At 38.3% G+C, this 12,290-nt stretch overlaps 1 protein-coding gene across 3 annotated transcripts; it reads left to right on the top strand.

The window, feature by feature from the left end:
• The first annotated feature begins 1,467 nt into the window (after positions 1-1,467).
• Positions 1,468-11,916, top strand: LOC125029098 (holocytochrome c-type synthase-like). 3 transcript variants are annotated; one of them, XM_047618880.1, is made up of 7 exons: positions 1,513-1,625; positions 3,738-3,892; positions 5,823-6,231; positions 6,534-6,719; positions 7,058-7,237; positions 8,654-8,766; positions 11,025-11,916. In XM_047618880.1, the coding sequence occupies exons 3-7, from the start codon at positions 5,833-5,835 to the stop codon at positions 11,227-11,229; spliced, it is 1,083 nt and encodes a 360-aa protein (XP_047474836.1). In that variant the 5' UTR covers positions 1,513-1,625; positions 3,738-3,892; positions 5,823-5,832; the 3' UTR covers positions 11,230-11,916. The 3 variants fall into 3 exon arrangements, with proteins under 3 accessions (XP_047474835.1, XP_047474837.1, XP_047474836.1); XM_047618879.1 differs by lacking the exon at positions 3,738-3,892 and having other exon boundaries at positions 1,468-1,625; XM_047618881.1 differs by lacking the exon at positions 3,738-3,892 and having other exon boundaries at positions 1,511-1,611.
• The last annotated feature ends 374 nt before the right edge of the window (positions 11,917-12,290 follow it).

Raw genomic sequence — 12,290 nt, 5'->3', positions numbered from 1 at the left:
TTAGTGTATATTTTTATTCATGATCATTGAGGACTTAAAACAATGAGAATAAAAAATGTAAGTGGCACTCAGATACCTCGGACGAGGTGCCGAGTAGAACATTTCAAATTTTTGTATTATATATTAATAACATTTGAATTTGATATTTCTAATCAAGAGTTTTTACTAGATCTAGCAAATCTTGAAGCTTATCGGAAGCTTATGTATATGCATGTAGTGAACAAAATTACCGGGAAAAACATCGAAATAGCAACACGGATTCATAACGAAGTGCCAATTGATAAAATACAAAATATATTCGAATCTACACACGCTATCTCTCACCTATACCTCGAAACGTCCTTGACACCTAACGTTATAGTTAGTTAACATTTACAGCCACCCACAAGGCATAATCCAAAAGTCAAAGATAAGTGAGTCTGTCTGTGATATGGCAGTACGGACGCGCATGCTCCCCAGCAGACGACAAAAATAACCCTTTGTAGCGTTTCCCTTTGAATTTCCCTTCTGACCGTTTCATATACCTTTTGAATTCCCACTTGAATTTCCATCTATAAGGACAATTAAGCAATATAAGATGAAAGAATGACAATTACTAGTAAGACATTATCCTGTAAGAGAATACTGTTATGACAGTATTGATGACCTGGCGTATGGTATAACATTACAAATAAACAGTTTGAGGGGAAAAGAGAGAGAGAGACAGAGACAGAGACAGAGAAAGAGACAGAGACAGAGGCAGAGACAGACAGACAGACAGAGGCAGACAGAGAATCTATATATATAACTAAAATATATGCATGGATGTTTGCTACTTTTCATTTTGTTTGGTTGGTATAAAAAGAGAAAAAGGCAGTACCTAGTGAATTTTTCTTTAGTAGTTTTACTGACGCAAGGACCGACCAGGTTAGAAAGTAAACTATATATTATGTTCTATTAATGCTCTATTAATTTTACAACTTTGTGTAAGAGGAGGCGTGTTGACTTGATATATAAATATATGAGAGTTTTTTTTAATCTAAACTATTTCATAGCCATTCATATTGCTATTATGTCTTAGCATAGTGCGTAGATAGCGTATAAACACAAATATAAAGATACAAAATTATGTCTATGTAGTCTTTGGTATTTGATGTTCGGAGTACAAGGTGTTTTTCCATGATATTTTCCTTCTTGTATAACTAACTGAAAGATCACATCATATGTCTCATTCAATGGTATTCGAAGCTTGAAATGCAGTTCATCATTTTACATAAAGGAATATTAGTTAGTTAAAGGAACTTTTTTCGCGTTCATCCGCCAAATTGTATAATCGAAAAAATCTGTATCCGTTCTAGTTAAAGCATAACTACTTGTGTGTGCACAGTCCTAAATCTAAATTCTTCATTAGAATATTAACAAATCAGCAAAGAGAGAGAATGATTCCCGCTTTATGAGTATAACGGAACATTCATCAACATTAAATAACTGCACTTTCTTCTTAGAGAATCTGGATCCATTCTAGCCACTACAGCAGCCGGGCCAGTGAGGTCGTGTCGGGAAGTGAAAGACCTCGTCAATTTCTTCCTTTTTCGCCTAATTTGAAGGTTAATTTACATCTTTGAAGACTACGTGAGTAAGCAAAGGTGAGAATTAAAGGGCAATATTAAAATCAGTAAGATTGGTACAAGAGGAAGGTACGATAAATAGGAGATAGAGAGAGAGAAAATCAGATTATTATGTATTTTGATACCTCTATGTAGGCCTATTTTGTTTATGTTTATGTCTGGAAGTATGAATAATCATGATAAAAGGAAAATTTAAGGTGAGAGGAAAATGAAAGAGAGTGGAGGGGAGAGATAAAAACCCGAAATAACAAATGACGTAATTTGAGGCCCATGAGTTCTATATCATTACTAACATTACGCAAAACGCTGTACCTATGTAATGTCTTTCCTTTGATATTTAAGCTCACGAGAGAAGTGTATGTAATTTGAGCAAGGAGAAATTAAGGCCATTGAAGAGAGGTAAAGGACAGCTCTGTTACACAATAAGAGGAAAAGAAATCGTCACAATGAAAATAGCAGAATAAGATTTACACATTTTGGGTGAGAATAGATGCAATGTATGATAAAATTGGGGTATAGTATGGGGTAAGTTTCCGGAATACCTTTGCATAACCGATCATAAAGATTTTGGTATCGATGGATTCCTTTCTCTCTCTCTGCTATCCAAATATAGATTATAACGTGGAAGCCCCCCAATTAGCGATACTATTTGCCCCGATAGCAGGGGGAGGGCAGGAAAGGTACCAGGGAAACTGGGGGTAAAGTATGAATGATATACACAATCAGTGACTATATTGTCCAATGCAGGGGCTGTGCCACTCCTCATTCCCCATCCAGGAAAACTAAAAATCCTCCACATCTTCATGGCAAGGTAAAGCGCATGACCAACAAACGCCTACTTCTGAGTTTGTCTGACACTTTCTCTGGCCAATAATGTGTGGAGGATACTTTGTTTTCCAGAGCAGGGATTGGGGGACGGCAGCCCTCTGCACTAGACAATATAGTGACTGATTCAGTGTAGATTACTTATATTTTACCCAGCAATTTCCCTGGTACCTTTCATGCCCTTCCCTCCTACTGGGGCTAAGAATGTGGGGTTTTTGGGTGGGTTCTGTGGCAAGATTCCTACTTATATGTGCACTAGAGAGTGAGAAGAATCCACCAATACCAAAATCAGCGCGGTTGGTCATACGAAAAAGCTCATAGTTTGTTTCCCACAACCATGTAGTATAAGGTCAAATTTGCTTGTCATGGACAGAATTGCCAAAATTAAGACTCTTTTCATTAATGGTATTACCAATGCAAGTTGATAATAAGAAAGTTGTGCAGCAGATAATAATTAGGTACACATTTACAGGAAGTAACAGCACTGTAATAATCAAAAAGAAAAACAACACTCACTAGTACATGAAGTAATAATCTGCATAGGCAAAAAATAGCATCAGAAATGAAGAAAATAGGTCACTACAAAGTCCAAGGTGATCTGGCGGGGCTCTGGCAGTGGAGCCCCTCTTAGGGAAGGATGGCAATCAGATGGGGTCTGGGGGGTGAAGCTCATGGGTTGGGAAGGTTGTAGATCATTCAGTGATGGTTGTGGATTTACCGGGAATGGCTGGAGAAATATGAACTTCATCTGGTAAGGTCACTTCATAAACATTACCAATACTTTCATTTATATTATTTGCGATGGAAAATAACAAGGGATTCATGTACATGGCAGCAATAATTGAAAAAGGGAATGATAAGATTGAATGGCTCTGTGAAACTTAAAAAGTTACCAAAACTGGTTATGTAATAGGAGACTAATATGACTACAACATTACAGTTTGTCCCATTATTACTTTGGCTGTTACATTTCCTTTATGGTAAGCATTTGGAGGATTCCCACACTTGCAGCAGTAGCCTTTTGTGGTTGACCGTGACTTCCTTATTTATTGGAGGTTCCAAAAACAGACTTCCATCTTACTGGTAGATATTTTAACAGTAATTCCTTACAGTATGGATGCACTCACCAGCTCCACTTCACAAAATCTATTCAACAAACAAAGTTGCCATGACTGGGCATGCCCAACTGCCTGAGGGGAGGGTTGATGGTTGATTAACTACTTTAGTAAGGTGGAGTTGGTAAATTTTCCTGATTTATTGGGTATACATTCATATAATGACTTCACTAAGGGTAATTCTTTACAGTACGGATGCACTCGTCATAGACTAAGTCCCCAACTTCACATCACAAAATTTATTCAACGATCTAAGTTGCCGTGACTGGGTGTGCCCTTTGGGTACTGCCCGAGAGGAGGGTTTATTTCTGTGCCTGAGAATCGTTGTCTTCACCTCGGTTAATGGTAAGATAGAGCTGAAACTTGGGATCATCAAGTGAACTAGAGAGATTTTTTTTTTTTTTTTTTCTTTCTTTGTTTGTGACATCACCATTGGTGTCTACAGATTATTTCTTGTACTGACAACTGCAACTTTTAGTTTTCTACAAGAACATCATCTTCAATTTGCCCTACCTTAGTGTCCATACTGTAAAGATTAATTAACCACACTAAGATAAGAAAATCTAATGACACTGTCATAAAGAGGGGGAAATTACACTCTTAGTTACACTCCATGTCAAATACTAGAGAGTAAGTCCATGGCATTTGGTAGGGGTTTGGGGGCAGAGCACTCGATTTGGAAATATTGCAGTTGGGTAGGTGCCTCGGTACAAAGCCCCTGGGCTAGAAAGGTTTCTGGCTCATATGGCAACGTTTATGGATCCCCAGGAGAGTAATAGGGATTTAGCCTCAGAGGGGAGCTGTTACTTCACAAACAAATGCTGTTTTTCATTGACCTTTTGCCCCTGGATGGCATGGATGTTGTTCCACCAATATCTTAGTTCAGTCAGTTTATAGCCCTTCTATCATTCAGACTTTACTCTATAGTGACTGGATGTTTTCTGTGGGACAGAAACTAGCACTAAGGCCTCATTATAACATTCATGTTTGTATTAAAGCCAGAACTCTAGCAGTGCATATATGCCAAGATATGTTTACTGTCATGTTTAGATCTTCTGAAGTGCTTTCCAACCCAGATCTTGGTCTCAATTTTAATTAATAGTTAGTGCATATCCCACTTAAGGTTAATAAGGAAGGACTCTAAGCTCTATCTTGCAAGAATGTAAGTCATGGGGGGGTTTTGTTGGCCATTGTTATTATAACAACAAAATAATTTTACATAGACTTCCATTTACATGTGTACAAACTCATTTTAAGACTTTTGTCCCACAGCGTTGCAATAAGATACATAATATTGCTAATTATTGGAGACCTGCAGCTCTTGAGTGGACACTTCTGAAAATTGGCAATTGTCCATTGTGAATTTTGTCACACACAAAGTGCTCAACTACCAGGGAGGCAGTTAGTAGCCCAACATGACCTTGCCTGATTTCCCCATTCCTTGAATTTTTAGTTTGCTGCAGCTGTTATTGTTGTTGTTGTTGATATTTGTTAATGCTGTTAAAACCAATACTGTTAACATGATGATTTATCATGATCCTATTGAAACACTACTAATAAGTTCACGTCATCCCGTCACACAGCCAGATTTTCCATGATGACGCGTTCTCATCACTCGCCCCTCAAGACAAAATTTTTCATGATGTGATGGTCACATCCAGATCATAGTAGTTAATAAGATGGGGAAGGAACAATTAAAAATGGAATTTTAACCTGAAATTTTTAAAAAATGCAGTTTCCTTCAACACCAAATCTCAGCAAGTCACATGTAGGCCCAATTTTTTGAGTCTCACTATGGTAAATTTTGGTCTTCTTATTTTTCAAAAAGCTAACACCAGAATAAGCACATTTATCAAATTATAGAGCATTAAAAGTAAAGAAATTCAATGCTTGAAAGTGTAACAATAGAAAGCTGTGCATGTCAATAAATCAAATTATTATAAAACGAAAGAGACATAATTGTTGGGCTGGATACAACATGTCTGAGTACTAGTATGGGACTCTTAATAGTCCCAGTTATATCATAGAAAAGACGGAAACAACTTAGCAGTTTTGGACAGCTTGACTATGGCTACGGCTTGATGGATGAAATGTAGTAACAGACTTTTTAGAGGTTAAATTATCTTTATATGATATACTGCAGTACATTGCTCTCAAGTTCTCACTTCATTGCAGACTACATATAAGCTTTGTAACAGTTAATTTTTTGTTGGTATAGTATTATGTTTTATGCTACTTGTTTATCTTTTCACTTATCAGTCAACTTATCCCACAGAGCAGACAAGATGGGCAACACAGTCTCAGCAGCACACAGCACAGCCACAACGCTCACCAGCTTGGCCCTCGGAGAAGGAAAGGGCATGTTCATCGAGAGCCACCCAGATATCACCAAGGACATGGCACCTGCTGAGTGTCCCATGCACCAGGAGGCAGCTCAGACTCCTGCCCCACCCAAACAGTGCCCCGTCGATCACACCAAGATGAGTGCTGAGGCTGCCCCTCCCAAACAGTGCCCCGTCGATCACACCAAGATGAGTGCTGAAGCTGCCCCTCCCAAACAGTGTCCTGTCGATCACACCAAGATGAGTGCTGAGGCTGCCCCACCCCAGAAGGCCCATTACATTCCCCCGGGTACCGTCATCCCCTCTGAGTGCCCAATGCATCAAAATAACCAGGAACAGCAGGTATGGATAGGTTGGCTTGATAAGGGAGATGAATTGTAGGTTTGGGAATGCAATATGTTTTAGGAGAATGATAGGATAGAAGAAATTGAAATTGCTAATATTTTTCATAAAATATACTTCTTTTCTGCTGGTTTTATTATTTCTATGTTATCAGATTTCTTTATGATTTGTTCATTTATTTGACTTCTTTCCTTTATTTTTTTTTTCTTTTCATCTTTTCTTTTTGTTCAGTCCATTTGATTCTTTTCTTATATGTATATACTTATTTAATTGTTACTTCTTTTTACTCTCTCTCTTGACAGGCATTCCCTAGCGAGTGTCCAATGAGTGCCAACCCAGATGGGGAGTGGCCTGTGCACCAGGCAGGCGTGCACTTGGGCAAAGAGCATGCAGGCAAGTATGTAGACATCAACCCCCTCAACCTGGAGTCCTACCCGAACCAGAAGCCAGCCCCTGACCAGCCCTTCGAGTTGCCCACTGAGAGACAGGTAAGGTGCAGGGGAAGGGGAAGAGGAGGTTGGTAGTTGTTGCAGAGGTATGGTATATATGACTGAGAGAGTGTGGGAAGGTAAGTGAATGTGCAAGTGTGTGAGCATAGGAATGTTAGAGAGAGAGAGAGAAATTGAGAATGAGAGTGTGAATGTGAGAAAATGTGTGTGAATGCTAGTGATTGCATGTGTGAATGTAAGAGAGTGTACATTTGTATATGTGAGAGTGTGTGTTTAAATTGCAGAGTGAAACAAAAAAAAAAGACCTAAAGAAAAATTACATTTGGCTTAACATTGTGAGACTTGGATTAATGGCATACCTTTTCCTGCACTTTCAGGTGTCAACCATCCCGAAAGCAGGTTCAGAGTCGGAGAACTGGGTTTACCCTTCGCCGCAGATGTTCTGGAATGCCATGCTAAGGAAGGGCTGGAGGTGGAAGGACGATGACCTCTCGCAGAAAGACATGCAACACATCATCAGCATTCACAATGTCAACAATGAACTGGCTTGGCAGGAGGTAATGTTGAGAGATGGCTGTGCTGGTGGTTTGATATCATTGTAAACGTGCACACATACACACACAAACATGCTTTTATCCATCATGTGCCAATAATAATATGAAAATTGGGTATTGTCTTACATTCAGCCAAAAATGTTACCACAATGAAAATCTCTGAAGTTTTTGTAATACATTTGACAATTTACTATATAGGCCCTCTAGTTCTATAGTTTTTGTGCAGCCTTAAATCAAGTATCTTCATGACCATTCTCCAGCCCGATCTTGACTTTTTTGTTCGTGTTGTCATGTACTTTCCTCTTTCAAGGGTTTTCCACAATAGGGAGGTGTCTAAAATCTCCGAAAACACCTCCTCTCACAGTGAAATGCACCAAGATGGGAAATTTGAAGAGGCTTAAGGCGATGACTTCTGGCAACTGTCCGGGAGTCCGCTACATGTGGCAGAACTTTCCACTCAACTCACTCTAGCTTGTTGTGACGCCTATAGTCGTACCCAGCTTGACGAGTCAGTTTGTTATGACAGCTATAGGCGTGGCCCAGCAGATACAGGTTAAAAGCACCCTGTTTCAGATTGTGAGAGCCAAGCCTTTAATAACTGAAACAAAACACAAGTGAGGATCAGGAACTTCTGCAAGACATCTCGTCAGTTTTCCTGTTTTGATGTATTTCATCCAGTGTGAAGGGTGTTTTTGGATATTTGTAGACCCCCTATTTCTACTAGAGACACATACTTCATGCACAATCACTTTGCAGCGGACAGGTGTTCCTTGCCCATGATGCAGGCATACCCACTTAAGTAAATTTGTATAATTACAAAAAAAAAAAAAATCTGTCAAAATGAAGTTAGATATTAGGAATTGGCAATATCTTCACTGAAGGCTGCAAGGCACCTAGATATACAAAGTGTCTTCACAGAGACAGATTACAGTAATATTAGTTGTTGATAATTGGACTAAAATTCATTCCAGAAGCATCATAGCATGTGCCACCACTATATATGATGATTCTTTTCTAACTCTTTTTTGACTACCCTTGTACATTTTTTCTATTTCTTCTAAATCTCCTCCTTCACTTCTTTACTCCTATGTCTTTCCTCTTAGTTCTTATCTTTACTTTTCTTCTTAACTAAATCCTCCTCCTTTGTGTCCTCTTTTCTACCTGAACTTTATCCTTGTTGAATGCCTCTTCTGTCTCTATGCCATCACTGTCCTTGTATGTCTCTTCCTCACTCTCTCTCCTTGAGAATCTCTTCCTCTTCCTCCTGGTCTATATCCTCTTCCCTTGTCTGTCTCATCATCTATGGCTACCTCCTCTTCCTTGGCCATCTCTTCCTCCTACTTGTCTATCTCCTCCTTCCTCCCCCCTCCCCCTGCTCCATCTCCTCCACAAAGATGCTCATGCTCTTTTGTGTTGCAGGTCCTAAAGTGGGAATCCCTCCACAAAAATGAGTGTGGGAACCCAAAGCTGAAGCGTTTTGGTGGCAAGGCATCAGACTACTCTCCCCGGGCTCGCATGAGGAGTTGGATGGGGTAAGCACAATTATTTGGAAATGTTTCAGACCTCTTCTTTCTTCTCCTTCTTAATGACAAGGTTTATAGCTGCATGTATACATAGGTGAGAAAGGACATGTAGTTTTGCTGAAAATTTCACTGATGCTCTATGAAGTCTAGTCATGTGATCCCAAGTCCTGCATCCGGGACCATTAGCATTATTTCCAAAGAAAAAAATATAAGGATGATAAGGTTCTTAATGATAATTTTTATATTAACCCAATGGATCCAGATAACATGACTGTTATGTCATGAAAAAAATAAACTGAGGGCAGGATGACAGGAATATGCAGTCCTGGAAAAAATGACTGAGGGCCAGGGTCACAGGAATATGCCATTATGAAAAATTTATCTGAAAACCAGGGTGATGGGAATGACTTGTCATGGGTACGCAAAGCTCTTGGAGGAAGATTAGATTCAGTGAGAAAGGGCTCTTGCATTACTTCCACTAGCAAAGGAGAGTGAAAAGTACCATCCGTGAACTATGACTGGAAGATTGCGAGCTCCAGGAAAGACATTACTTCCATGCTCCGGATCCTTTTCCTGCCCACCATGACAAGTAGTGTAGGGGTGTTACAGAAATTCAAATTAGAAAATCTTAAGAAATGACACAAATAACAAAATGTTACTTATTGTTATTGCACAGAGTATAGACTTCCTAGTGGGAAGATATGGAGTCTGCAAGAAAGTCTGTTACCATTTTGATACAGCATATCAGATGACAGATATAGACCTTGGAAAATGGCAAAAAAATAAAAGATATTTATGCAGAAAAAGAGATCATAACATTGCAAAGGGGAGGCAACGATTTGTGACACTGCACATGAGTGTTTGTGTTTGTCTTGCCTACAAGCCACACACCCTGGAGAGTCCCCACTGAAGTGTTACCAGTAAGGGACTCAGATCAAACATGTTAATAGACAGGATATTAATAGTTTCAATAATGGTAATTGAATTGTAGACAGTGATGATCACTAGAAATAATAGATTATATGTGATAAGCTATTAGGCTATAGCATGCCCCATATCTGGTGGAAAGGTGAGTTGATATGGAAGGGACAGGTAATGAGAAACAAAAGGTAGCCAGAGAAGAGGAAATGGAGTTCAGCTCTTAGTGAAAGTAGCCTAAGTAATAGAAATATAAGGAGAAATAGGAGCTGAGCAGATATGATAAAATAGGAAGTGTATAGAGAAGGGTAGTATGAGAGACAGCTAAGGGGAAGAAGGAGAGAGATCTCTGCCATGGGGCATGATTATAGCACACATGCCACACCCAACCCAACCTTTCAGTACCAATATTACTGAGATCACTTGATCTAAAGAAAATTGCCATGATATGAATTGAAAATGAACATCAGATTTTGAACTCAATGAGAGTTTTTCATCCTGGGTAGCTTTAAAAAAAAGTAAATTTTTTTATTTGTCTGATGAGGCACTTTTGACAAGTTCATTTTGTGGCAGCATTTCTTATTATCTTTGTGTACATGTTACTGTGTTAGGCTTATGGTTATCACTTGATCTCTTCTCATCTTTAACTCTGTTAACCCCTTGGTGACGGGTGAAGAAAACTAAAAAAAAAATTCTATGCTCTGGCAATCAATGGCAACGCGCCAACTTTGAGTGCGGGATTTCGGTACATCAAGCTGAATCACCGGCTCGTTGTGCTTTGGCGGACCGCCGCGGCATACAGCCGCACGCCACATTTTGAGCGGTTTGTTTTGACATCTATAGACATGACCCGTCATTAAGGGGTTAATGACAGTGCACTTAGCATTAGCCACTTCAAAAGAAATATTATCAGGGAGTGGCATGTTAAATGAATCTTTCAATAAATTAAGGAATTGAAACGTTGCAGTAATGGAGTAGAGAGACATATTATCTTTCAGATTTCTCCTCTTCCTCCTCCTCCTCCTCCTTCAGGAGGTACTGTATTATAAACACAGAATAAGGCAGTAACATGAGATGCTGAAAGATTGTATTGCATTTGTGTTCATTAGGAAAAAGATACAGTTTGAAGTAGGCAATAGTATCTTGTTTCACACAGGAGAATTCCTCATCTGTAGCAAATGACAGTCTTGAATTTGACATAGAGCTGAAAAGGTTTTGTATGATTCTGAATGGACCTTGTGGTGAATGACATTTAACCAAATCCCCTATTCTTTGTAGAATTGTAATGACTGTAAGTTATCCATGGTTTATATTTTACAGATAACTTTTATTACTCAATTTACTTTCAGATATGAGCTGCCTTTTGACCGCCATGATTGGATTGTTGACCGCTGTGGCAAGGAAGTACGCTATATCATCGACTACTATGATGGAGGCGACGTGAACCCTAATGACTATAAGTTTGCCATCCTAGATGTCCGGCCGGCAATGGACTCATGGGAGAACGTCTGGGACAGGATGGTGGTAGCTTGGTGGCGCTGGACAAGAAGTTAGACCGAGGTTGTGAGGAAGAGAGAGAAAAGTCATGTTTTTCCAATAATATTTTAGTCTCTCTCTTTCTCTCTCAATTAATAGCTAGGTTTATTTATATCAGAAAGCAAATGGAGTGAAATGTTCATAGGAAATAGAACCTGTCTAAGTGAGTTTTTTTTTTTTTTTAATAGTGGGAATGATTATGAGATTAATAAGGATTTTGACTTTCATAGTACTGGGTATATTTGTGCTTACTAAGTAAACTTTATTTCTATATCTTTACCTTTGTTAAGATTATCCAGAAGCAGTATTTCAAGTACAAAATTGAAGTTTAGTACTTCATATGAAAATTACATAGTCTAGAAGTTTTGATGATTAAGTACATTCACTAATCTCTGAGTGAAGGATCTGGTATGTAAGTTGGAATGAATTTAGTTGGGTTTTATGCTTATAGCAATTTTGAAATGTCTTACTCTTGTCCCAGATGACAAATAGGAATCTGTTAGAAAGAAATTATGTACCTTCAGGCTTTTTTTTTTTTTTTTTTTTCCATATTTTTTTTACAGTTAATTTGGTATTTGTGCCTAATGTACTTGATTACAGTCATACAAATTGAAAGCCAAATAAAGAGTTGTAGTTAAATTCTTGTTAATAGATATATGTATATACTGTGTACAGATTTAACAGTTAAGTAAAGTTTTAAATTTCTTTTGTGTATGATTTCCCTTTATTGCCAGTTATTTTCAATACCTAGTAAAAGTTTTTATGAAAATAGGAATAGTAATAATGTGAAGTATGTGGTATGTAACCTCAAGTTTTTTAAGTTCTTGAGTTATGTTATGTATGAAATTATTTCTATATATTTTTCACTTTTCAGAGGTACAGTAATGTGTTCTCTAGTACATGTACAGTTTACAAACTCATCCAACACTGTGTTCTCAAAAAGAAACAAAATCTAGTGTAGCTAACATAAAACTCAAAGCATCCATTCATTTATTTGGATATTTTCCAGTCATCTTTAACTCAGTTTCTTGTAAATGTGAAATCAGGCACCAAATTCATTCCTTTAACTTTTAAAGTAA

The sequence above is a fragment of the Penaeus chinensis genome, chromosome 9 (assembly GCF_019202785.1).
Source record: "Penaeus chinensis breed Huanghai No. 1 chromosome 9, ASM1920278v2, whole genome shotgun sequence".
In the NCBI taxonomy this organism is placed as follows: domain Eukaryota; kingdom Metazoa; phylum Arthropoda; class Malacostraca; order Decapoda; family Penaeidae; genus Penaeus; species Penaeus chinensis.
The sequence above is the reverse complement of the archived record's forward strand: the minus strand, read 5'-3'. Positions and strand labels throughout refer to the sequence as shown.

What these genes read in the sequence shown, in the direction of transcription:
- LOC125029098 (XM_047618879.1), top strand. Translation starts at nt 5,833, where the DNA reads ATGGGCAACACAGTCTCAGCAGCACACAGCACAGCCACAACGCTCACC. An exon ending in AAAATAACCAGGAACAGCAG is followed by an intron (nt 6,232 to 6,533) that starts GTATGGATAGGT and finishes CTCTCTTGACAG; the next exon opens with GCATTCCCTAGCGAGTGTCC. An exon ending in CGCATGAGGAGTTGGATGGG is followed by an intron (nt 8,767 to 11,024) that starts GTAAGCACAATT and finishes ATTTACTTTCAG; the next exon opens with ATATGAGCTGCCTTTTGACC.